The sequence below is a fragment of the Loxodonta africana genome, chromosome 17 (genome assembly GCF_030014295.1).
Source record: "Loxodonta africana isolate mLoxAfr1 chromosome 17, mLoxAfr1.hap2, whole genome shotgun sequence".
Taxonomy (NCBI): Eukaryota; Metazoa; Chordata; class Mammalia; order Proboscidea; family Elephantidae; genus Loxodonta; species Loxodonta africana.
This window is the reverse complement of record NC_087358.1, coordinates 5,072,161-5,099,595: the sequence shown is the minus strand read 5'-3', so window position 1 is coordinate 5,099,595 and position 27,435 is coordinate 5,072,161. Positions and strand designations below refer to the sequence as shown.

The 27,435-nt window shown below is 42.3% G+C and overlaps 1 protein-coding gene across 9 annotated transcripts in view; it reads left to right on the top strand.

Annotated features, from left to right (window-relative positions):
* Window positions 1-27,435, top strand: part of FRY (FRY microtubule binding protein) — a 401,382-nt gene that overhangs the window by 96,352 nt on the left and 277,595 nt on the right. Inside the window, exons 1-2 of one of the 9 annotated variants that reach the window (XM_064269934.1) lie at window positions 15,868-15,893; window positions 18,863-18,927. The exons of 7 other annotated variants lie outside the window; for them this stretch is intronic. In XM_064269934.1, coding sequence (XP_064126004.1) covers window positions 15,883-15,893; window positions 18,863-18,927 — 76 coding nt within the window. In that variant the 5' untranslated portion in view covers window positions 15,868-15,882. Of the gene's footprint in view, window positions 1-8,142; window positions 8,375-15,867; window positions 15,894-18,862; window positions 18,928-27,435 lie in introns of those variants that run through there. One more of the 9 variants, XM_064269936.1, reaches the window with a different exon arrangement.

Genomic DNA, 27,435 nt, shown 5'->3' with positions numbered 1-27,435 from the left:
TTTCAGACACAGTGCACACCCTGTTGTTGTTTTGTTGTTGTTGTTGTCATTGTTAGGTGCCATCAAGTCAGCTCCAACTCATAGTGACCCCATGTACAACAGAATGAAAAGCTGCCTGGTCCTGCACCATCCTCACAATTGTTGCAATGTTTGAACCCATTGTAACAGCCACTGTGTCAACCCATCTCGTTGAGGGTCTTCCTCTTTTGCGCACCCTCTCCTTTACCAAGTAGGACATCCTTGCATTCCCTAGAAGATTTTATTTGGGAGGGTGTGTTCGATACATTCTGTGGACTTTAACTCTATGGATTTGTAATTTCATTGCATCAGACAACTCTTAGAGTCTGATGTTAGCAGGGAAAGGTCTTCCAAAACATTTTCAGATATCCCTCCTAGAGGATTGCTGAAGGAGAAAAAGGAATGTAAACAGTTTGCCCTGGGATGCTTGGCCAGACATTTTGCCAGGAGCGTTTCAGACCGACATTCTTTATGTTGTTGTTGTTGCTGTTAGGGGCTCTCAGGTCAGTTTCGACTCGCGAAGCCCTCATGTGTTACAGTGTAGAACTGCCCCCATAGTTTTTCTAGGCTGTAATCTTTATGGGAGCAGATTCCCAGGTCTTTCTTCCGAGGAGCTGTTTGGTGGGTTTGAACCGCCAACCTTTTGTTAGCAGCTGAGAGCTTAACTTTGTACCACCAGGGATCTTTATGCTTTCTGTTAGAAAGATGTAAAGAACAGTTAACATTGTTTATCAGAATTTTGCACATGGGACACTTATTTAAAGCAAATAATCTTTCATTTAAGGAGCCCTGGTGGCATAATGGTTAAGAGCTCAGCCTCTAACTGAAAGGTTGGTGGTGCAAACCCTCTAGCTGCTCTGTGGGAGAAATACGTGGCAGTCTGCTTCCGCAAAGATTTACAGCCTTGGAAACCCTAGGGGGCAGTTCTACTCTGTCCTGTAGGGTCGCTATGACTCACAATCAACTCAATGGCAATGGGTTAAGCCTTCTTTTTGAGTGACCTTCTCTTTCTTTAGACTATTTGGGTGATTAAAGAGAAGGGGTATGTGTGTGTGTGTGTGTGTGTGTGTGTGTGTGTGTGTCAGAGAGACAGAAAGGCCAACGTGTGTATTTCCATAAGTGAAGTTTAATGATTAGACACCTCACTTAGAGCCTTACACACCCTTTTCTTCTTCTCAAAGCCCATAAGCACCAAGACTGAAATGTTAGTCACCCTTTTAAAGCTCCAGCTGCTGAGCAGGGAAAGTTTATATTCTGCCAGCGTATCAGACCCTGTAATGAGTCTGATTTGGTTTAATTCCTTCCTACTGTTTAGTCATTTGATGAGCTGCAGATGGAAATTTAAGCCAAAGCCGTAACATTCCAGCTAACACTTTTTATGCCGCCATAAGAATTTGTTGCCATGTCAATTTCAGGGAGTTGAAATCTCGTTCGCGAAGGCATTCAATCTGCGTTAAGTACTTTTGTCAACTCTAATGCGACGTACAACTCCCACTGCTTCTGCCGTTCCCCGTCGCAGAGCGCGAAGTAGCTCGGCAGTGGAAGGAGGCTTTGAAATTCCCAGGATTTCTCAGCTAATGCCGCAAGCACAGCGCGGTGGAGATACACACTAAAATTTCCACTACTTTTTCTTTCCTAGGCTTAAGGGATACTAGGCTGGCTCCTTTGCGTTTAGCCTTCGGCAAGTATTTTGGCAGCAGGTATTTTGGCAGCCATGGGAAGGGTAGGGTGTTAGATTAACTAGGGCAATACTTTGGTAAAATTCCGCTTGAAGGTGATATTTATGCAGGAAGAATTCAGCAAGTCAATAAAATGGTTTATTAAATAAGAGTTCAGTCAATAAAATGCTTCCATTGTATAAACACAAGCTTGGTTTTCCCTTCTTGTTTCTTTTTTTTTCTTTGATTGTTGCTGTTTTTGTGTGTAAGTGACCTTGATGGTCTCCTTTTCTACTTCCTTTTTCAAAAGGAACAAGTCTGACACTTTGTCTCAAGCTGATTAATGTGAAACATTATGTCACTGAAAAATGAGGTTTATGTCAACATCGTAGTATTTGTCCCTTACTTCTCCAGCCCTGTTAAAGCGAGGCTGAAGGAGGCTGAGTTGCATGTGATTGAAGGAGCCTGAGAAGTCAGGGCTGGATTGAGAAGCCTGACTTTCTAAGCTTGGTCAGTTTCTTGGACTTGTTTGCTTTTCAGTATTCTGAATAAGAAAACTGTCACCCTAGACAGCCTGTCAGGTTCTTTTCATTGTTATTTTTTTTCCAGTAAAGTGACTGTGCATCTAACTCAGTGAGTTTGAACTGGATTGTCTACAGTTTAAAGTGCCAGCATTCTTGGTCTGGAGACTGGAATTTTTTTTTTTTTCCTGCAAAATGAGATATGGTGTTTATAGAGATTGCTGGCATACTGGAGGCTTTATAACATATGATCAGCCTACTGAAGGACACTCTCCCTGATTTTGGTAGATAGACAATGTCTCAGTTATCTAGTGCTGCTATAACAGAAATACCACAAGTCGCTGCATGGCTTTAACAAACAGAAATTTATTCTCTCACAGGCTAGGAGGCTAAAAGTCTGAATTAAGGGTACCAGCTCCAGGGGAAAGGCTTTCTCTCTCTGTCGGCTCTGGGGGAAGGTCCTTGCCATCAATCTTCTCCTGGTCTAGGAGTTTCTCAGCCTAGGGACCCTGGGTCCGAAGGACTTGCTCCCGTCCTGATTCTTCATTCTTGGTGACATGAGATCCACCTGTCTCTCTGCTACTTGTTAGGGACCCTGGGTCCAAAGGACTCACTCTGCTCCTGAGTCTTCATTCTTGGTGACATGAGGCCCCCCTGTGTCTCTGTTGGTTGTCTCTTTTATATCTCAAAAGAGAGTCACTCAAGATACAACCTTATCTTGTAGATTTAGTCCTGCTTCATTAATGTCGCTGCCTCTAATCCTGCCTTGTTAACATCATAGAGACAGGATTTACAGCACATAGGAAAATTGCACCTGATGACAAAATGGTGGACAGTCACACAACACGGGGAATCATGGCCTAGCCAAGTTGACACACATTTTTGGGGGACACAATTCGATCTATAACTGCATTTCAGTTAAATCATGTTGGAATGAAGAGGATCATAAGGATGCAAGATTTATTCAAAAATCTGTCTGCAACGTTCATTGTCTCGTTTGTAATATCTTTTGCCTTAACGCCTACAGCTGGGTAGAAAGCTCTGTGACAGCACAAAACAATTTTACGATGAACAAGGTTGCTGTAGGTGAATAGACGGCTTATGGCCTTAGAAAATTGTAGGCAATTGCTTTAAAGTGTACAAATAACAGCTCCAAATTGGAATACAGGTTACAATTTTTCTTTTCAAAAAGTTTATTTTTCAACATTTAGTTCTAAAAACCGCATTTTAAACTAGTCTGCTTTAAAACTGAGACCCTGCAATTGAATGATAACATGGTCTGGTGTTAGCTACATCACCCATCAAATTTTGTTGTTGTTAGTTTTAGTTGCCATCAAGTCAGCTCCGACTCACGTTGCCGGGTCTGGCACCGTCCCCCCACCTTTGATATTTAGAGTCCATTGCGGCTGTTGTGTCAATCCATCTCAATGAGTGTCCCCCTCGTTTTTGATGACCCTCTACTTTACCAAGTATGATGTCCTTTTCTAGTTAGTGATTGGTCTCTCCTGATGACATGTCCGAAGTTAGCGAGTCAAAGCCTTACAAACATCCCCAGTTCTAAGGAATATTCTGGTTACACTTCTTCTAAGACTTATTTGTTCGTTCATCTGGCACCAAAAATTAAATCTTTTACTTTTTCAGTCATAACTTTAGCTTCCTTAAGGAGTTCAGAGTGAAGCCAGGCCCAGTGCTGGGGCACACCCAGGGTGTTTGGTTTCACTTCCCTTGGGATGTGATGGTGGCCCTGAGGCCTGTTCTCAGCTTTTCTTCCTTTCTTTCTTTTTTTATTTGGCTGAATAAGATTGCAAGAAAAAAAGGAGAGGTTTCAGTGTCTCACCTTCTGAGTTTGCGTTCCATTTACTGACAAACCCACAGTGATGGTCATTAAAGGGAAGACCACCCTAGTTTGTGCCAATCAAGATAGGAGTTTTAAGGTGTTTGAAAGTTTGGCCCACTTCGTCGGTTAGGGCGAGATACTTTGTTTTTAACTATCAGTTTCAAATGCTTTAACTTTGCTATTCGAAAGGCTAGATAGGAAGTTTGGGGGTAGTGAGTTTAAGTTCATGGGGGAGGAACAACTCAGAGGATGAGGATGGTTGCACAAATAGAAGAATGTGATCAGTGTCGCTGAACCGTACATGTAGAAACTGTTGGATTGGTGTATGTTTTGTTGTGTAAGTTCTCAATAACAATAAAAAAATTAAGATACTTGAACTTTAAGAAAGATCACAACTAGGAACGAGAAGGAAGAGTCTACCACGTTTTAAATATCCGAAAAGCTAAATATGAACCATGTCCCTCCTGGCCTGGAGGAGAGGGTGCTAGTGAAAGAGACCTACACAAATGAATAATTAGAATAAAGTATGACCAGTAGTCAGACTGAAAGATTAATTGTGTGCATGTGAGTGAGAGTGACTGTTACTTGTACATAAATGTCACCCATTGTCCCCTCAGGCCAAGCTTTCCCCATTATGGCTTGTTGCTGGCGTTCGTCTTCACAACTGAGTCTGTTCTCAGCAGCCCAGCGAAGCTCTGACTTCATCTCTCTCCTCCAGGAACCCTATTGTGCTCTGCTTCTTCGCCGTAAATGTTGAATTTCTCGATCCATCAATCCCAGACAAGAAGCCAGAGCCCCGGTCACATCTACCCTGTCATTCATTCAAAGCCTTGCTAAAACGGGTCATGTCTTCCTTCTCAAATGACGTTCTCCCACACATCTGGGTCTTCATCACCATTGCCTCTGCCAGGTCCTACCTCCAGGTCTTTGTCTTCCCCCAGCTGGAGCACTGAGAACGAGCCCTCACTGGCCTTTCTGCTGTCACTGCCTCTCTCGTACGGTGAAGAACTTGATGGGACTGCCTCATTCTCCACCTTTGACAGGGTGCAATCTGAACCACTTTTCTATCACTCATTTTAGTGGAAAAGATTTTAGTTTTCCTTCTGTGACAGGTTTCTGACTTACCCAGGTTCCGGCTTTCGCAGGTTTTACCGTGCAATCTAGACCTCGATACTGTGTCGAGCGTGTGTTTTCACCCTTAATCCCGTGATTGTGTGTTTCCATGTGCGGATATCACATGCAAAACGCCTTAGATAGGAAGTATGGGACAGTGAGTTTATGCTAATGGGGGAGGAATAACTCAGAAAAGGTGGGTGAGAATGGCTGCACAACTTGAAGAATGTTGATGGTTCCAAGCACACCGAATAATTAAGGTATCATTAGAAACTGACAATCATGATTCTAAGTAATTTTACTAACCACATATATCCAAGCTGTTTGCTCAGTGGATGTAAGGGCTCCGCGGACTGCAGGAGCGGACTCAGCCCTGACTCACAGTCTGTAAATAGCAGTGATGTCCTCCGACTTACTAGTTGGGGTCATTGGCCGGGAGAGAACGGGAACATTCTTGGAGAATATCGGTGAAGTGCATCTAGAAACCCACTTCAGGGGAAAAGGAATAGCACTCACTACTGCGCTTATTATGATGCTGGCGATGTTTAAAGAACCTGACTTTGATAGGTAAGGTATGATGCAGAAATTAAGCAAAAACCCCAAAGCTAAAGAAATTATTGGGTTAATATATTAAGGGGCGCCAGGCAGAGGATACAACTCCTTGTGAACCATGCACACTCCAGTGTTGGAAGGCCTACTCAACAATTCTCAAGTGTTCCTCACACACAAAATAGCAGCCACCAGACAGACCCAGTGAGCTCATTAAATATTATACTGTTCTGCCAGACAAGGCCCTTGTTTTAGGGAGTGACTAAGAGACTGTCACTTCGGGGGCCAGGAGGATGAGGACACTCTTGACGCTCTGGATAGAGAGACATTGTTGATGCCGTTCCTCACCGTGTCGGCCCACATCTAGGCGTTACACTGAAAGATGCCTACTCGGCTGTTATGCTTCGTGTTTTCATGAGGCTTCTGCTCTTGACCCAGGCAAGGAAGAGGAGGTTAGGATGGTCGTTATGGACAGTGTTGATTCAATGCCAAAAAACCTACCCATGCCCGGTGGTCCTGGGGCTGGCACCGCTGTGTGAATTCAGAGCCAAGTCCAAGGCTCCGTAGCCTCCACGTCCTGCAGAAAGTGAACGAATTGGGAGAGTCAGCTGGGACTCTCATCCCATCTGGGTTACTTTTATTTATTTATTTTTGCTGAAAACAGAAGTGAATCCTGCTGCCCACCAAGCACAGCCGCAGAGGGAAGTGATGCAAGGCTGGCCACAGGGTGTAGAGAATACAGACCGGTTATGCAAACCCGTTCTGTGCTGTGTTTGGTGTAAAGAAAGAAAAGGGTCAATGCCCACACCAGGAGGGACGGACGTGGTGGGGCCTGAAATTCCCATCCTTCTCGGTGTGGAGGAGCCACAGTATTTCACTTCATTGTGCCTCCTTTTATTCTTCTGCCTTTTTGATCACTGGATGCCTCCATTTTGTAGGTAAAACAGACAATAGGGAAAGGGTTGGTTTAAGCTCATTTGACTTATTTTGACTGATCAAGAGTTTCTCTGTATAATTTGGGACACTTAGGAACATGTGCTTTGTCTCAGCAACTTACTATGTGACCTTGAGCAAGTTACTTAAAATCTCCCATCCGGTAAAAGGTACCAATAGAATACGAAGGGCCTATATATGATGGGGCCCTGGTGGTGCAGTGGTTAAGTGTTTGGCTGCTAACCAAAAGGTCAGCAGTTCAAATCCACCAGGCGTTCCTTGGAGACCTATTGGGGAAGTTCCACTCTGTCCTATGAGGCTGCTATGAGTTGGAATTGAATCAATGGCAATGAGTTTTTTATATATAATATCATATATATATAACATACATGAAAAAGATATATACATAAAATATATTAGTCCCTATAAGTAAATAAACCCTGGTGGTGTAGTGATTAAGTGCTACAGCTTTTAACCAAAAGGTCAGCAGTTTGAATCCACCAGGCGATCCTTGGATAGAGTCGCTATGAGTCACAATCAACTCAATGGGGTTTATATTATTGATTTGGTGGTGCCAAAAGGTCGGCAGTTGGAGTCCACCAGCTGCTCTCCAGGAGAAAGGTTTGGCAGTCTGCTCCCCTAAAGAGTACAGCCTTGTAAAGTCTATGGAGGACTTCTCCTCTGTCCTATAGGATCACTGGGAGTTAGAATCGACAAGATGGCAACAGGTTTGGTTTTGGTTATTACAAGTAAATAATGTATTAATATAAATGTGTGTGTGTGTATAATGTGTATATTTGTGTATATGAGTATATATAAATATAAATAAAAATATATGTATACACACACACATGCATATAGGTAGTCCCCGAATTACAACAGGACACTGTTCCAAAAACTCTGTCCTAAGTTGGTTCTGATATAAGTTAAATACTTCATTTTTTTTTAAGTTTTTGTTATTGGGTTTTACTATTTTTTATTATAAATGTCTTTATGAATCTGATTTTTATTTGTCTCTGGGGGTTTGAAACATTACATATAAACTTACAGATATATTTTAATACATATATACATATATAAAAGATGACACAAATCACAAAAAAAATCAACGGACGTAAGTGCAGTTTGTTGTAACCTGAATACATTGTCAGCTGGGGACTACCTATGTATACATATGAAGCCCTGGTGGAGCAGTGGCTAAGCGCTAGGCTCCTAACCAAGAGGTTGGCAGTTAAAACCCAGCCGGTGGCTCCGTGGGAGAAAGACCTGGCCATCTGCTTCTGTAAAGACTACAGGCTGAGAAACCCTACGGGGCAGTTCTACTCTGTCATGTCAGATCAGCCAGACTTGAGAGAATATTTCTGAGACAGGTTTGTTTGTTTGTTTAAATCAGTCCACACTGTCGAGGATATTGCTCTCTGTAAAAATATTAACGTATTCCAGTATTTGCATAAAGTGTTTTTAAATTTTATGGATTTAATTTAAATTTACTTTCTAAACCCTCCACTTAAAGGAGCCCTGATTGTGCTGTGATTTAGCACTGAGCTGCTACCAAAAGGTCGGTGGTTCAAACCCGAGAGCTTTCCGAAGGAGACGACGAGGCCTGGGAAGCAGCCGAGGGGACCGTGTGAAGCAGTTCTGCTCTGTCCTGTAGGGTTGCTAAGAGTCGGAATCACAGCACCCAACCACAGCAAACCTCCACTTCTCCATATTGGAATGAAACCACTCTCAGTGAAATCTACTGGGTAAATTTAAATCTTTCCTGATCAAGGTCTTTTCCCATGTGGGGAATACTGCTGGTTCATGTTTATTTGGAGAAACCAATTACCTTACTAGAAAAAAAATTTTTTTTGAACCCAAAGATTTTATCCTAATGATTAAGGTGCATATACTCAAAGCATCAGCCCAAATTGGACACCCCTGGATAAGCTGCAGGAGCCCTGGTGACATAGTGGTTAAGTACACGGCTGCTGATCAAAGGTCTGTTTGAACCTATCAGCTGCTCTGTGAGAGAAAGACCTAGCGATCTGCTTCCATAAAGATTACAGCCTAGAAAACCCTATGGGGCGGTTCTACTCTGTCCTGTAGGGTTGCAATGAGTCGGAATGGACTTGAGGGCAGCGGATTTGGTTTTTGGTTTGTTGGCTGAGAACGGAGGTAGGGAGAATCAGAGGACGATAGCCCAGGAAAGAGATGGAATGACACTGATACACATAGGGTCGTCGTGAATTGAATCAACTTGACAGCAGCTGGCTTTTAATGGATATTGCATAGCCCACTGGATTACTTTGGGATACTTTTGGGGTGTCATTCCATCTCTGTTCTCTAACCACTTTTTACGTATGAAAGTCTCCCAGGAAAATGTGATGCAGTTTTCACAGGACACCAGTACATCATGAAGGATCACAAAGACAGCACCTCTTAAGAAACAAGATTCAAGATCATCTCTGTTGACTGTTTATTTATTTTATTTTGTTGTTGAAAATATATACAGCAGAACATACACCATTTCAACAGTTTTTACATGTGCAAATCAGTAACACTGGTTACATTCTTCAATTATGCAACCGTTCTTACCCTTGTTTTCCAAATTGTTTCTTCCCCTTTAACATAAACTCCTGTCCCCTAAGCTTCCTATCTAACTTTTTTGAGATGTTGTTGTCAATTTGATTCCCTATTGACAGTTCTTTAAAAGACCACAGTGCCCAAAGCAGACATTCTTTACTAATAAAGCTAACCTACTGTTTGGTTTTAAGCAGACTTTGGGTAATATTTTTGGATTAAGGTTTAAAGATTATCTCAGGTTGTTGGTTTCAGGGGCTCATCTAGCCTCCATGGCTCAAGAAAGTCTGGATTCCATGAGAATTTGAAATTCTGTTTCACATTTTCTCCTTTTGATCAGGATTCTTCTGTAGAACCTTTGATTTGCTGACTGTTTTCATTGTATCAATGCCCATACCTGGTTTGGTCCTGCTTTGACAGACAGGAATTATCAATTGTTCGACTCTTCTTTCTACCCTCAAGGGACAGCAGTGTGCTTTCCAGAGTCATAAGCCAAAACAAACAAACAAAAAAACCCACTGCCGTGGAGTCAGTTCCGACTCATAGTGACCCTATAGACGCTAGCAAAAAGCCTCTCTGTCAACACCAAACAGGTTGTGAGTGAGAGGAGATTTCTCCTAGCGATATGAAAGCATATCGTTCTGTGTTTTTATGCCAATTCAAACTCCATCCCATTAAAAAAAAAAAAAAATCCCCCCATTAGGCTGGTTGAATAAGACTCTGTCAATGCCTCCTCCCTGCCCTTGTGTATGGAAACTTTTGGAAGCTGTGTTATCTTTCATGTGCTGCCAGAACATGACAGTAGCTACTGCAGAATGCTACAGAGTGTTCTGGTGACAATTAATAAGTAATGGCATTGGCTGATCGTCACATAAGTTGTTGTTGGGTCCTGTCGAGTGGATTCTAACACATTCCCGTGTGACACAGTAGAACTGCTCTGTAGGGTTTCCTAGGCAGTAGTCTTTGCAGGAGCAGATCACCAGGTCTTTCTCCCACAGAGCCGCTAGGCAAGTTAGAATTACCAGCTTTTCAGTTAGCAGCTGAGCATTTAAGCATTGAGCCCCCAGGGCTCCTATTGAAAAACCGGCTCTTTTTTTTTCAACCAGTTAATTTCAACCGCCAAGCACCTGTTGACTTGTGGTCCCAAAGCTCCTGAGTCTCCTTCGAATAAGGAGGATGGAGCACTCATAAGGGGCAGGTCTTTTGTGTGTGGGGGGGGGGTGGCAGCAATGGGGCCAGAGTATGTGCTATGTGCTTTTGGCGGGGGGGTCGTTGTTGTGTGCCGTGGAGTAGATTCCTACTCATAGCAACCCCATGTGACAGAGTAGAACTGCCCCATAGGGTTTTCTAGGCTGTAATCTTTATGGAAGCACAACGCCAGGTCTTTCTCCCATGGATCCTCTGGGTGGGTTTGAACTGCTGACCTTTCAGTTAGCTGAGCGCTTAACTACTACATCACCAACTACTACATCACCAACTACTGCATCACAACCTAAGATGTACTTAACTGATCATGATAAAGCAGCAGATTGTAAGCCTCACACCTGTACTGTCTCGTGAACTCCCGATGCTCTGAATGAATATTGCAAAATAAAGGAACTTAACATTTATTTTCAATTACATATCTGCCACATACACAATTTCAGGATGACAATTTAACCTAATAACGCGAAGTTTTCAGGTAGATGGACCTGTACTAACACAATCAAGAGAAGATAACAATTCAAAACAGATTGCTTATGCAGTGATAAAACTCTGGTTATATACATGCCTATTTAGTTACTCCCCCCCCCCTTGTGATTGAAGAACTCAGAATTCTTTTCATCCCAGGGCGTAGATGGGTGAGGAATACGACCGTTTCCCTTTTATTTGGTTGGGGGAGGCTTTGTGGTACAAGTGGGATTTTTATAAGGTCTTTGAATGAGATGGGTTGGCAGGATTGGGGGAAAGGCATGTTGAGCAGAAATTGTGTAGTTGGAAGTAGAAGAAGCAGAGGAAGGGCATGGTGAAAGGACTGGCAAGAGCTGATGGAAGGTAATTAAAGAACTACCAACTAGGAGGAAAAAGAAGCCAACAAAAGGATATATGCACATTTGCCAGTTGAGCCTTCTGCTTCAATACTGAGCCTGCTTTTCCCAGCGTTGAATTACTCTTGAGTTTTCAGGTGGGTATTAACTCTGAAAGACCGGTAAACTCTGTGCACATGAGGTCGGCAGTTCTGCTGGAGTGATGGCGGAAGTGCTAATAGTGGTTACCCACGCTGGTTTTGCTAATGCAGGTGTGTATTGTTGGGTGACATCAAGTCGATTCCGACTCGTGGCTGCCCTACAGGACAGAGTAGACCTGGCCCATAGGGTTTCCTAGGCTGTAATCTTTACAGGAGCAGATTGCTGGGTCTTTTCTCCCTCAGAGACTTTGGGTGGGTTCGAACCGCCAACCTTTTGGTTAGCAGCCGAGCTCTTAACTCTTGTGCCACCAGGGCTTCATAAGTGTGTATTACAAATTCACCACCTTTCAGTACATTTTTAATGAGCCTTTCTTCTCACGTGAATGTGGTTTAAAAAAATTCAAGATTTAAACAAATCCACGGAATATTCATTGAGACCCACTCTGGGCAACCACTCCCGTAGAAACCTGGGTAGATTGCAAAGGAGGGTGAGGGGTTCCCACACAGAAGCAGGCAAGGTGGGAATTCAGTGAGACACCCAGTAACCATGAAGATGGCCATACCGGAGCTGCCGCAGATCAGTGTGTGATCATTTGCTGTTGTTAGGTGCCGTCAGGTCCATCTTGACTCAAATTGACCCCATGTGACAGAGTAGAACTGCCCCGTGGGGCTTTCTAGGCTGTCATGTTTATGCTAGCAGATGGCAAGTTCTTTCTCCTGCGGAGTCACTGGGTGGGTTCAAATGGCCAAACTTTCAGTCTGCAGCCAAGCACTTAACCGTTGCGCCACCAGGGCTCCTGTGATCAACTGTAGTCTGGATGGTATAGTTAGACAGTGCTTACTGAGTATGAAGACTAAAAAACCTGTTCCCTAAAAAAAAAAACGTTATACTTGTGGTTTTATACAGAATTGGGTGCCATGTGGAAGCATTTAATATCAGAAATACCTGTTACGGTGTTTCTGCTCTTCCACTCTGGCAGTCTGGCTTAGTGCGAAGAGTACAAACTCTGGAGCCAGAAAGCCTGTGCTTGTGCCCTTTGGTCTGGCATTGCTTGGCTGAGTGACCTTGAACAAGATATTTCGTTTTCTCAGCTGGTAGGGATAGGGATAACCACCTCCAGTCTCACCCAGGTGATAGTTTCTGAAGTGATTAATACCTGTTTGCTTACTGACTCAATAAATCAGTATTTTCCATCACTTGTTGGTGTGTACATGTTTGCGTGTATTCACTAGTTCATATATGCAACACTGTGGCTTTTCTACACTGCTCTGCAAAACTTGTTCCCCACATATGTCTAAGTTTTATAAACACATAAACAATCTGTTGTTGTTGCTGAGTGCCGTGGAGTCAATTCCAACACACAGCAACCCCGTGTGACAGAGTGGAACTGCCCCATGGGGTTTCCTAGGCCGCCGAGTCTTTTATCCCTTGGACCCACTAGGTGGGTTTGAACCTTTGGCCTTCCGGCTAGCAACTGAGAGCACTTGTACCAGCAGACTCCTTGATAAGTAGTCTAGAGAACGGCATCGCCAATGGAAATATAATGCAAGATGCATATTTAATTTTACATTTCCTGTTGTTGTTAGTCATATTAAGCAGTTAAAAAAACATGGAAAATTAATTTTAATAGCATATTTTACCTAATCCAATATATCTTAAATATGGTTTCAATGTATAATCCACATAAAAAAATTAACAAAGTATTTTATATTCTTTTCTGGTTTAATTCTTGAAAACCTAGTGTGTATTTTGCAATCAGCACATTTAGATTTGGACACCAAATTTTCATCAAAAATACATGCTCTGTATTAAGATTGTATAAACTTTACAGTCAAAAAGTAGCTTCACAAATGCAGGTTGTTCCAGGTATGCTTAAAATTTCCCAGTAACTGAATCAAATATCAGTTTTTAAATTTGAATTTAAATGTATCAAATTTAAGATAAAAATTTACTTCCTCAGGTGCACTGGCCACATGTCAAGAGCTGAATAGCTGTATGTACCTAGTACCTACTGTACTGAAGTCCTGATGGCAAAATGGTTAAGTGCTCAGCTGCTAACCGAAAGGTCCAGGGTTCGAACCCACCCAGTGGCTCCTTGGGAGAAAGACCTGACAATCTGCTTCCTTAAAGATTACAGGCTAGGAAACCCTATGGGGCAGTTCTCTGTCACATGGGGTCACTATGGGTTGGAATCGGCTCGATGGCAACAGAAAGTGAGCCTCTCTAAAGGTTCAGCACATGGTGCAGCTGGCAGGTAGAGCACGGCCTTTTCGGTGACTGGTTTCCAAACACAGCCTGTGCCAGAACAAACCAGTATTTTCCTAGAGGCTCTCCCAGTCAACATTTGCAGGTTGCATTTGTTTGCTGCATATGTCTTTAGGTAATGATATGCTTGGCAGTGCCTCCTTCCACAAGAAGCCTGTTTGATAGCCAAGTTCTTGCAAACACAATGACACACATTGTCTTTTATGGTTTCTCTGCCCTTGTGATGTGTTCCACAGGGAAGAGGCAAGGCTGCAGGTGATGTTTGCTTGTGTTGTACTTAATGTGTTTCCTCCTTGAAGACAGCCTCAGAGGCTCCCCGTCTCTGAAAGTTTTGTTAATACAAGTGAATCAGTATATTCTGGACAATGTTATATCAGCTGACAGTTTGGGGGTTTGAACCCACGCAGAGGTGCCTCCGGAGACAGACCTGGCAATCTGCTTCCAAAAGGCCACAGCCTTGAAAACCCCCTGGAGCAGTTCTACTCTGCACACATGGGGTCTCGCCATAAGTCGGAATCGACTGGATGGCAACTAACAACAACAACAACGTGTGATGTCATGGAAAACAGTGAGAAGTAATAATCCTTATTTGGCATTGACATCTGTTGCTCCCGACATATTTCTGTGTTGATATTTTAACACTTGTGTTGACTAAATTTCTAGGAAGGCTAGTATTTGATTATACAAGTAAATATTATGTTAACACTTGTATTGACTAAGTTTCTAGAAAGACTAATACGTATCTGATTATAGAAGTAAAATGTAGCCATTTTATTTTTGAACTATTTCATTAAATGTATCACAAACTGTTCTGAAACCAAAGTAAGAAGTGTTAGATTCATAAGACCAGTGATGGGGAAGGAAAAAAAAAGGGTCATCAGCTTACATTTCTTATCACTTGAAGGAAACAGTATTACAATCTGATCATCTCATTACATGTCAACTTTTCCTTCAAGCCGGACACAGTAAAAAAAAAAAAAGTTTTCGGTGTCTAAAAGATATTTTTTTGCTTCCCATAGTATAATAAAGCAGGTTGACTGTATATTAAGTTAGGTAAATAGAATCTAGTTGCTATTGTTGTTAGATGCCGTTGAGTCAATTCCGACTCATGGCAACCCCATGTAACAGAGTAAAATTGTCCCATAGGGCTTCCTAGGCTGTCGTCTTTATGGGAGCAGATTGCCAGGCCTTTCTCCCATGGAGCCACAGGTGGGTTCAAACCACCGACTTTTCTGTTAGCAGCTGATTGCTTCACCATTGCGCCTCCAGGGCTCCCTGTAGAATCTAGTAGGTTACACATGACAGTAGCAGTCTGATCCTCCAACCTTCTTGCTAACAGCATAGCTATCTGTCAGCCAGTGGCCCAGAGCAGTCCTTTCTGAAATTAAGGAGGTAAATTAAATGTATTTTGCAACTTTTAATCCTGTAGAGGTTTGGTCTTTAATGTGCCCCTAATAATATTTGCATTTATGCCCCAGGACACACAAAAGCAGAAAGGAAATTTTTTATGAATATTAGATTAACTATAAAAGAAAAAAAAAGCATCAGTTTTAAAACCATTCATTCAATCAGATTTGAAGGTTATTATGGAACTAGCAAAGGAGCCCTAGTGGCGCAACAGTTAAGCACTCAGCTGCAAGCTGAGAGGTTGGCTGTTCAAATCCACCCAATAGCTCTGTGGGGAAAAGACCTGGTGATCTGCTCCCATAAAGATTACGTCCTAGGAAACCCTATGGGGCAATTGTACTCCATCACATGGGCTTGCTATGAGCTGGAATTGACTTGATGGCACCCAACAACACCAGTGTGGAACTAGCAATTAAACATGCCATCAATCCAGTTTATTTTACTTATCAAATTTAGATCGCATTAATATAGTTAGAAATACATAACATTTACTTAGCACTATCAGGAAGCAAGTGATCTATGAGTAAATTTCTCCCAACCATGAAGCTTATCCCTTAAAGTGTCAAAACATTTTCATTTTAATAATTTTGGATAAAATCCTCTCTAAACTATATTTTACTGTTCTTTTTGTGTATTTATGAGATAGGGTGCTATCATACTTTAGCCATGTCTAACTGAATTCAGATCAGTAAATGTATTAGTTAAGAGTGATTCTGTAATGTAAGCATTCAGCTGCTAACCAAAAGGTTGGTGGTCCGAACCCACAGCAGCTTCATGGAAGAAAACCCTGGTGATCTGCTCCCATCAAGATTACAGCCTAGAAAATCCTATGGACAGTTCTACTGTGTCACATGGAGTCGCTGTGAGTCTAAATTATCTCCAGGGTACCCAACAACAACAACATAATATATGGATACCTTTGGGGATCTTGCAGTGCGAGAAGTATCTGTTTTTCTACTAAAATGTCCTTGGGGTGTTTTTCTTTGTAAGTTTTATGTCTGCTTTTTGTTGTCATCATTGTTGTTTTCTGATACTTTCTGTCATTATTAGCCATCGGCTAACAACTGTCACTTATTCCTACTGTCTTTAGGAGCCTTTACCCATCTGTGATTTATTCCTTTTAATCTAACATGAACTGGGAGGTGAAGGGGAACCAAGATTGTTAGAATTATGTGTAATGTGGAGAAAGGAGGCTCTGAGTGGGTATGGCTTTAGTGACGTGAGGACTCTCGGCAAGAAAGACTTTAAACTGCGCGACATCTGTTTTGACCATACCAGTAAACCAGTGTCCATGGAGCCGACCCCGATTTACGGCAACCCCATGTGTGTCAGAGTAGAACTGTGCTCCCTAAGGTTTTCGACTGCTCGTTTTTCAGAAGTAGATCGCTGGGATTTTCTTCTGAGACGCCTGTGGATGAGCTGGAACCTCCAACCTTCTGGTTAACAGCCAAGTGCCTTAACTGTTTGCACAACCTGGGACTCCTTCGACCATTAAAAAAAAAAAACATTACCACCGAGTCAATTCCGACTCATAACGACCTTATAGGACAGAGTAGAACTGCCCCATAGAGTTTCCAGGGAGCGCCTGGTGGGTTCGAACTGCCTGCATTTTGGTTAGCAGCTATAGGTCTTAACCACTATGGCACCAGGGTTAACAGACCTCTTATTGTTCATTAATTCAACTTTTATTAAGCCCTGGGGAACCAAAGAAGAAAACAATGTGGTTCCTGCCCTTAGGGTGATCCTAAGACCAGTAAGGGACAGGCTACCATGGAGGGCCACCAGGATCATGAAGGGTGTCACTCTCTGGAATTCAGCTGGGTTTTGGATATGTAATATTTCTAGGTTAAAAAAAGTAGATTATTTTGGGGCACCTCTTAAATATACGCAAGGATAAATACTGTTAGGTTACCTACCATTGCTTAGAAGTCCCTTTTCATATTAGGGAATGTATTAGAATAAAAATGAGCAAATGCTGGGAATCTGGAGTCAGGCAGACTTGTATTTGAATGACCTCAGGCAAGTGATTCCACGTTATTTTTATTCCTTTTCATCAACTGTAAAATGGAGATCGCAGTGCTACCCTGTAAGGTTGCTATGAGGACCGAATGAAATAGTGTGTGGAAAGTGCCTAGCATGTTACCTGAATCAGGTACGGCACTGTAGGTGGCAAAGTGGTTAAGAGCTACAACTGCTAACCAAAAGGTCGGCAGGCAGTTCAAATCCACCATCCACTCCTTGGAAACCCTATGGGGCAGTTCTACTCTATCGGTCGCTATGAGTAGGAATCAACTCTATGTCAGTGGGTTTGTTTTTTGTCTCCTTGCTTTTTTGGTACACTTCCTCTAAGTATCATTTGGTAATTGATATAAAAAGTGTGAAAAAAATAAAATGATAGAAAAAAAATTTTTTTAAGAGGCTGTTGGAAGTAATGCTTTTTTTTTTTTTAATTGAATGGCAGTCACATCATTGGAAAGTTGGTCTAATAACAGCGCAAGGGGCTTGAAATCGACAACATGCAGGTTGTCAGTGGAACCCAGACGTCATTTTAGGTACAGAAAGAGGAAGACTGAAGAAGAACCCTTTCACTGGAAATACAGACACACTGTTGCATCATAATGACTCTGGTTCTTTTAGAAAAAATCGGAACAAATTGCCACATCGCTACCTCATCAACCCTTAAAATGGCGTCATAAACGCCCCAATGTGCGACCCGCAGTGGTACCAGGGGCATCTTTGCTGGTAGTAGTGTGCCAAAATCACTTCAAGCGTCCGTTTTAGTGTTTGGGACGTGTTTTCCTTCCTGTTAAACGTTTCCATTCAGTCAGTACAGTGCTCCATACCACACAGCTCTGTGGTCCCAGTCAATGTCACTAAAGACAAACAGATGAGAAAATCACTTGTGTTCCGTGCTCTTCATGAAAGTTATTAGTGAAGAAGGGTTTTCACTGACCCTCAGAAAATTCTTCTGTTGGAAGTAATGCTCACTGCAGGATCAATTAGTTACCCTTTTATTTTGTTTAAAGTAACTTTGAATTTTCCTTCTCAACCTCCCCTTGGCCTAAAGGGTTTTATCTTGAAGGATAAAGTGCTTAACGTTGGCTACTCCCTGGCCCCTTCTCGGTCGGTTAAATGGGATTTTAACCAGTCAGTTTGTGCTGTGTCTTTTAAGGTAACGTAATTCTGTATTTAAGGGCATTCACTTTACAAGTTGTCAACAGATGTTCAGTGTTTCGCTTTCCTTCGGGTGTACACCTTCTTCCTGATTCTTGGCTTCCAGCAGGGATTTTCTGCCGTTGGTTTCGTCTGTGAGCATTGAAGCTGTTGAAAACCGTTTGTACTTGCGGCCCACAGTCCCTGGCGCCCAACGCAAGCCCATCGCCCAGCCTGTGGTATCCTTGCTGCTTGTGTGTCTCTTCAGGCACAGGAACCCAGCAGCCTGGGCTGTTAGAACTTTGGGCAAAGTGCGTCTTTGGGGCGCACAGTTCCTGACAGTCCCTGTGGGTCGGGCTCGTGTTCCTGGATGGCTTTGAGCAGCTTCACCAGTCTGTCAGCATAGTATGTTCTTGCGGATAAAAATAGACTGATGGGCGCTCTGTGACTTGTCTTACTGTGCAGCTAAAAATTGTCCCGTTGGTATGAACAGTCGGCCCTGGATTTAGTTTGCCTTCTACTTCCTGTTGTAGTTTGTCTTCTACTGTAGGTCTTACACTGTGTGGCTGAAACACTTAGGGCGGCGAGTGCCAGGGCCATGGAACCTGTCCTTAGGTTTTTTGGCCTTGGGACATAGGTTGCAGCAGTTCCAGACTCTGAGCTTGGGTTCTTTTTCAGGCTCATGGAGATTACAGCAGCTTGCTGGAGACGATCCTGTGTGATCAGCTTCATCAAAGGGCTTGGTAGGTGTGAACGGCTGGTGACGGGGGTGCAGTGGGTGACGGGTGAAATGCTGAGACATGCAAGATTCTCCTGAGGGCTTCCATGGGTGGGGGTGGGAGAAGCAGTTGGACATATTGCAGGGATTTGCTTGTAATGCCACTGCTCAGATACTGGAGTAACGTCTGTTAGGTTTTCTGTTTGGGTACTGTAGTATCTCAGAGGTGAGATTTGGGCCTTTTTTGGACCTGAGTCTTTGTAACAACAAGCCATGAAGTGATGGAATTTTTGTGTGCGCTGAACTTCCAGCTAAAGGATTTGGTTTTAGTGTTGTTGTTGGGTGCCATCGAGTCGACTCTGACTCATAGCGACCCCGTATAACAGAGCAGAGCTGCCCCGTGGGGTTCCCTAGGCTGTAATCTTTACAGGAGCGGACTGCCGGGCCTTTCTCCCGTAGAGCAGCTGCTGGGCTGGAACTGCTGATTTTTCCATGAGCACTTTGATCACAGCACCACCGAGGCTGCTTCTTGGTTTTACTACCTGTGCTGTAAAGTTACCAATCCGTAAAAGTAGCTGTTGTGTATCTGGCCTAGAGTTAACACCATCACACGTGATATCACAGTGGCCGTGGGATTTATGCTTGATTTCTTCTAAAAATTAATGCAAACACTCTTACTTGTTTGCTTTTTAACACTCAACTAGACCTCCAGCAGTTTCTTCTCTGCTTTTGGCTTAGCCTTCTCTGACATCTAAAAATTAATTTTTTTTTCTTTTTGTTTATGAATTAAAATCTGGGCACCGTTTGTTAACCAGCGTTAAGTGGGCCCAAATTCCATGGCACTGCGTTTCCTTTATCAAAGTGATACTGTGCTTACATCATCCCAGCATAACGTTTTCAGTAAGATTGTTACAAGAGTTCCGAAAAATTAATGAGAGGAAACTTCCACGACCCGGGGTTAATTGCATGCATCTTCGATGTTGACTCTTGCGCTTTCTGTTTGATGAAGGCAGGGAAAGCTCGTTTCTAAGTGGGAGATGCTGCAGTAGAGGAGAAGCTTTTTGTTTATTAAAGGTTTGGGAGGTTTGGTTTGTTAATTATTCCTCTGCACTCTCTCTAATGGAACTATTAGATATTTACAAACGATAGCTTTCTGTTTCCAGGAGTAAAATCCCTATTAGTCATTAATTTGCCCCTTTCTTCTGTGCTTTATAAGGTGGAGGATGCACTGGGAACTTTTTTCCTCTCAAGAGATTATCTTTTTCCGGAGAAACAAGCATTCAAGCTAAATGATAAGATTTATGGCTTTATGTGTTTGGAAACAATGCTGCATCACAATAAACCGCCCCCCCCCAACCCGTTGCCTTTGAGTCGGTTCCAACTCATAGTGACCCTATAGGACGGAGTAGAACTGCCTCATAGGGTTTCCAAGGAGTGGCTGGTGGATTCGAACTACTGACCTTTTGTTTAGCAGCCCAGCTCTTAACCACTGCACCACCAGGGCATCGTGATGGGACTCGCACGATACGCATAGTATGTCTGTGATTTGAGATCCCTTAGAAATGTGCTGACCCTCGTGTTTCAGCTGGAGAGACCACTTCTGTGGTCTGGGGACTACCTTGACTCCTTTTTCAGTCACTGCTTCTTTACTCGTAATATATCAACTTTTTAATTTTGGTGAAGGTGTACAGCAGAACATACACCGTTTCATCGGTTTCTGTGTGTACAGCTCGGTAGCACTGGGTACCTTCTCGCTGGGTCACCATTGGCACCGCCTCCTCCCAGATGGCTTCACCGCCATTGCCTTAGACTCATTAACCCCTAAGCTTCTCTCTGCTTTAGAGTTACTCTGGGCAATTTGATCCCATATAGATAATTCTTTAAAAGAGCACAACGCTCATGGCAAACTTTCTTTTCTAATTTAGCTCAACAGTTGTTTAATTTAAAGATGACTTAGGGGATATTTTTGGTTCATGTTTGAAGATTTATCTCAGAGTGATAGATTCGGGGTTCTTCCAGCCTCAACCGTTCTAGTAGTCTAGATTCTCTGAGATTTGAAATTCTGTTCCACAATTTCCCCGTTTTGATCAGAACTCATCTATTGATTCCTCGATCAAAACATTCAGTAATGGTAGCCTAATGTGTTTCTGTGGGTTGATGGATTTATCGCCGTCTCAGAGTACACGCTTCTGGTGAGCGCGTATCCAATGGATTTTACACCGTCAGTGCATATTTCCAAAACCATTTAGGAATTTAAGAAAACCTAAGTTATTTTTAAATGAGCTGGCATCTATATCTACAAACATAACATCTATATTATGTGTGTATATGTAGATTTTTTCATACTGTATATTTTTTTATAATATAATGTATATTATACATGCATAGAGAGCCCTCGTGGCTCAGCGATTAAGCACGCAGCTGCTAATCGAAAGATCGGCTGTTCAAACCTGCCAGCCACTCTGAGGGAGAAATATGTGGCAGTTTGCTTCCATAAAGATTTATAGCCTCGGACACCTGATGGGACAGTTCCACTCTGTCCTATAGCGTCATCTAGTCGGAATTGACTTGCCAGCAATGGGTTTGGGTTTGTACATGCATGTATGTATTATTTTCTATCAGATGCATATTATATTGTCGTTTAGTGCCACTGAGTTGATCTTAGACTTACAGCAAACCTATAGGACAGAGTAGAACTGTCCCATAGGGTTTCCGTAAATCTTGACGGAAACAGACTGCCACACCTTTCTCCTATGGAGCAGCTGGTGGGTTTGAACCACTGACCTTTTGGTGAGCAGTCTAGCACTTAACCCCTGCACCACCAGGTTTTCCTTCCTTACCTGGTGACATCTTGTGGGTGAATGTTTTAACTTTTTAAAATCTCTTGAATTATTTCTTTTTTTATTTATTCTTGTATTCCCCACAAAACTTTGCAGAGTGCCTTGTATATATTAGGGTCTCAAGGAATGTTTGTTAATTCATGAATTGATTAATTTATAAGACACATTTTTTTTATTGCGGTAAAAATAATATCACAAAACATTTGCCTGTTCAGCAGTTTTTACATGTACAATTCAGCGACATTGATTACATTCACTGTGTTGCGCAGCCGGCACCACTATCCTCATCCACATTATCCCACCGCCGTTCACAGAGACTCAGTGCCCCCAGGCAATGACTCCCCCCTCCCATGCCGTCCCACCCCTGGTAGCCACTAATAACTCTGGTCTCTCTACATTTGCGTATTTCTTATGAGTGGGATCATAGAATATTTGTCCTTTTGTGACTGACTTATTTCACTCAGCATAATGTTTTCAAGGTTCGTCTATATTATAGCATGTGTCAGGATTTTATTTCTATTTATGCCTGAGTAATATTTTATATTTTTATAAATATCTCGCATTTTGTGTATCCATTCATCTGTTGATGAACATGTAGGTTATTTCCACCTTTTGGCTATTGTGAATAGTACTGCAGTGATGATTGGTGTACAGCTTTCTGTTTGCATTCCTACTTTAATTTCTTTTAGGTACATGCCAGGAGTGGATTTGCTGAGTTATATGGTAGTTCTATGCAATGATATCTCTGGTTCCACGTCCTCTTCTGAAACCAGCCTAAATTTCTGGCAGTTCCCTGTCGATTGACACGTGGCTGCAACAATGAGCTCAAGCATAACAGTGATTGTGAGGATGGCTCAGGACTGGGCAGTGTTTCCTTCTGTTGCGTGTAGGGTCGCTATGAGTCGGAACCAACTCGACGGCACCTAACAGCAACAACATGGTAGTTCTGTACCCTGGGTGGTGCAAATGGGTGAAGGCACTCAGTTGCTAACTGAAAGGTTGAAGGTTCGAGTCCACCCAGAGGTGCCTCGGAAGAAAGGCCTGGCAGTCTACTTCCAAAAAATCAGCTTTTGAAAACCCTGTGGAACAATCAGAGTTGACTCAGCTGCAGTGGTGGTCATGGCGGTTCTTTGCTCAGCTTTCTGAGGAACCGTCGGTTGCTTTCTGTTTTTGCATTCCCATCAGGGATGGATGGGGGTCCAGTTTCTCCCCATCTTCAACAAAACTTGCTGTTATTTTCCTTTTATTTTTGTGTTGTTGCCGTGCTTTTTTTTATCATAGCCATTGAAGTGGGGGTGAGGTGGTTTTCTCATTGTAGTTTTGATTCGCGTCTCCCTAATGACTAATGACGTTGGGCATCTTTCCAAGTCCTTGTTGCCGTTTGTATATACTCTTTGGTGAAATGTCTATTCAAGTCCTTTGCCCATTTTTTAAATTGAATTGTTTATCTTTTTGTTGTTAAGATGCAGGAGTTTGGTATATGCTCCGGATATTAAACCTTTATCAGATACATGGTTCCCAAACGTTTCCTCCCAATCTGTAGGTTGTCTCTTTAGTTGATAAAGTCCTTTGGTGAATGAAAGTTTTTAATTTTTATCAAATCTCATTTATCTACATTGTATTTTGCTTTTCATGCTTTCGTTGTCATATTGAAGAATCCATTGTTAAAAACTAGGTCGCAAAGCAACGCCTTCATGTTTTCGTCTAAGAGTTTTATTGTTTTAGTTCTCACATTTAGGGTGTTGATGCATTTTGACTTATCTTTTGTATATGCTGTGAGGTATGGATCCAGCTTCATTCTTTTGCATGTGGAAATCCAGTTTTCCCAGCACCGTTTATTAAGGAGACTCTTCTTTCCCCCTTTGAATGGACTTAGCACCCTTGTCAAAAATCAGCTAACCGTAGATTTATGAGTTCGTTTCTGGACTCTCAATTACATTCCATGGATCTATATGTCTATCATTATACCAGTACCAGGCTGTTTCGATTACTGTAGCCCTACAGTGTGTTTTGAAATCAGGGAGTGTGAGGCCTCCTATTTTATTCTTCGTTTTCAAGATTCCTTTGGCTATTTGGGGCCTCTTGTCTTTCTATGTAAATTTTAGGATTGGCTGTTCCATTTCTGCAAAGAAGACTGTTGAAAATTTGATAGGATTGTATGGAATTTATAGATTCTTTTTTTTTTTTTTTTGGATAGTATTGACATCTTAACAATATTAAGTTTTCCATTCCATGAACACGGAATGTCCTCCCATTTATTTAGGTCTCCTTTACAGCTTTGAGGAGACCTGGTGGCACAGTGGTTAAGAGCTTGGCTGCTAAACAAAAGGTCAGCAGTTCGAATCCACCAGCTGCTCCTTGGAAACCCTATGGGGGTAGTTCTACTCCGTCCTATAGGGTAGCTACGAGTCTGAATTGAGTTGACAGCAACGGGTTTGGTTTGTGATGTTGTACAGCCTTGAAAACCCAGTGGAGCACGGTTACTCTGCAACACATGGGCTGCCATCAGTCAGAATGAACTCAGCTGCAAATGGCTGATTCATTGGCTGAAACGGTTGATTTATTTTAGTAACTTTTTATAATTATCCATGTACAAGTCTTTCACCTTCCTAGTTAAATTTATTCCTAGGTGCTTTATTATTTTAGATGCTGTTGTAAATGGAATTATTTTTCCCTAATTTCCTTTTCAGCTCACTCATTGCTGACCCATAGAAATGTGACTGATTTTTGTGTCTTGGCCTTGTACCCTGCCACTTTGCTGAGTTCATTTATTAGCTCTGATAGCTTTCTTGTGAAATCGTTGGGGTTTTCTATATATAGGATCATGTCATCTATGAAAAGGGATAGTTGTACATCCTCTTTCCTGATTTGGATACCTTTTATTTCTGTTTCTTGCTTAATTGTGCCGGCCAGGACTTCCAGTTCAAAGCTGAGTAACAGTGGTGAGAGTGAGCGTCCTGGGCTAGTTCCTGATCTTCAGGGCAGAGCTCTCTGTCCTTCTCTGTTGAGTGTGATGTCGGGTGTGGGTTTCTCATAAATTCTCTGTATTATATTGAGAAATTTCCTTTCTGTTCCTACCTTGTTGAGTGTTTTTGTGATAAAAGGGTGTTGGATTTTGTCCAATACCTTTTCTGCATCTACTGAGATGACCGTGCAGTTCTGTTTATTTGTTCTGTTACTGTGTTGTATTACATTGGTTGATTTTCTAATGTTGAACCACCCTTGTATTCTTGGAGCAAATCCCACTTGATCATGGTCTATAATCATTTTAATATGCTTTCGGATTCTGTTTTTTGGTGTTTTTCTTGAGGATGTTTGCATCTATATTCACAAGAGGTGTTGGTGTGTATTTTTCTCTTTTTGTGGTATCTTTCCTGGCATTTGTATCAGGGTGAGGCTAGCCTCATAGAATGGTTCGGAAGTGTTTGCTCCTTTTCTACCCTTTGGAAAGGTTTAAGTAATGTTGCATTCACTTCCTCTATAAATCTTTGGTAGACTTTCCCAGCAAAGCCATCTGGTCTAGGACTTTTCTTTGTTGCAGCACATGTTTTTTTGAGACAAAAATATATCTGAACCCACCCAAACCATATTGTAACAAAGGCATGATAAAGGACAACTATGTAAACGACCCCTGTATTAGTCTCTGAAGGCTGCTGTAACAAAATACTGTGCGGTGGGGTGGCTATAAAAAATGGAAATACATTGTCTCACAGTTCTGGAGACTGGAATTCGAGATCATCAGGGTGTTGGCCTTGTTTACTCCCTCTGAGGCTCTGCGGGAGAATGTATTCTGTGCCTCTCTCCTAGCTTCTGGTAACTTCAGGCCTTCCTTGGCTTGCAGTTGAAGCATCACATGGCATTCTTCCTCTGTCTCCTGTCTCTGTGTCTCTTTTCCTTTTCAGTAAGGACTCCAGTCACATAGGATTAGGACCCACCCTACTCCTGCATGGCCTCATTTAACCCAACTGAAAACATCTATGAAGACACTGTTTCCATATAGAGGTGCGGACTCCAGCACATCTTTTTGGGAGACACAGTGCGGTCCGTAACACCCACCCCCAGTCATCCCTGGTGTGTGCTGCACGTGTCAGTGTTCTAAGATTACACCATTCAGCGTATGCAAAGGTGGCAGCTGAACTTGAACTCTCAGTGGATGCTTTTGAATACCCAGTCCTCTCTCTGAGATGGAACGTGAACTACACATGGTATTCAATTTTTTATGTCTACAGGTAGTCCCGGCTTTTGACGTATTCAAGTTACTACGAACCGCACTTAGGGTTGGTTGATCTTTTTTTTTGTACATTTTATCCTTAGTGATATGTACTGTATACACTGTCATAGCACATAATTTGCTGATGTGATCGTTCTTAGATGGTCACTCTACGATGTCCAGTTGTATGATTTACCGTTTACAACACTGCTGTTTGGCAGGCTATGGCCTGGTCTACGATGAAGCCACTGTTGGTGTCAGGAGTCATAATGGATAAAAAGTTGGGCAATGTTCAACTCGAACGACATACAACAGTTGAACTGCACACACGCCCGGCAGCCATTATGACTCTGACCTCATTTTTACAACATTGACGCCAACTTCATTGTAGACCAGGCCTCTAGCATGATCTTATTCAGTGTTTCATACCGTCAGAAGCATCAGTTGTTAACTTGAAATGAGGTATTGAACTTACCCGAGAGCCGACTTACCACGGGGTCATGAGAATGGAACCCTGTCATCAGCCGGGACTCCGTGTGTGTGTGTGTGTGTGTGTGTGTACATACATATATAAAAATGCATTATTTATTTATTTATCAAGTTAAAGTTCAAAGGTAACACCCCTTCATTAGTGCCATTATAAGAGGTAGGGAATTTTTTTAAATAAACAAGCCTCATCTTAAAAGATGTTTTCCTATGAAAAATTTTAAGCAAACACAAAAGGAGAAATAATAGCACAACAGTACAGTGTATTCCTATCACTCAGATTCAACAGTTACCTGTATTTACTGACAGTGGCTTCGTTTACACTTTTTTTCTCCTCGTTAAAGTATTTTAAATCAAATATAGATGCCATTCCAGTGAACTTCATATACCTGGTATGCATCCAACAACAACAAAAAATAGGGATGTTTTCTTACCTACCCGTGGTGTAAGTACCATACCTAACAAAATTGTCCTAATTCTTTGGTATCACCTAATATCCAGTCTGGAAATCCTGGTGGTGTAGTGGCTAAGTGCTATGGCTGCTATCCAAAAGTTCGGTTCAAATCCACCAGCCGCTCCTTGGAAACCCTATGGAGCAGTTCTACTCTGTCCTGTAGGATCGCTATGAGTCAGAATCGACTTGACAGCAACAGTTCGGTTTTGGTTTAATATCCAGTCCATATTCAAATGTATTTTACTGTCATAAAGAAGTGTCTTTTAACAGGTGGTTTGCCTGTGTCAGGATTCAAATAAGGGCCACACACTACGTCTGGTTGTTCTGTCTCTTACTTTTCCTTTAATCACCCTCCCCATTCTCATCCCTCCCACTGACTTGTAGAAATTGACTCAGTTTTCTTGTAGAATAAACCTAATTCTGGGTTACCTCTTTTTTTCTCCTTATGGCGGCGTTGTACTTTTTCCTTGTCTCCATTGTTTCCTGTTGTTATTGTTGGGCGCCCTCGAGTCAATTCCAACTTACAACAACCCCATGCTACAG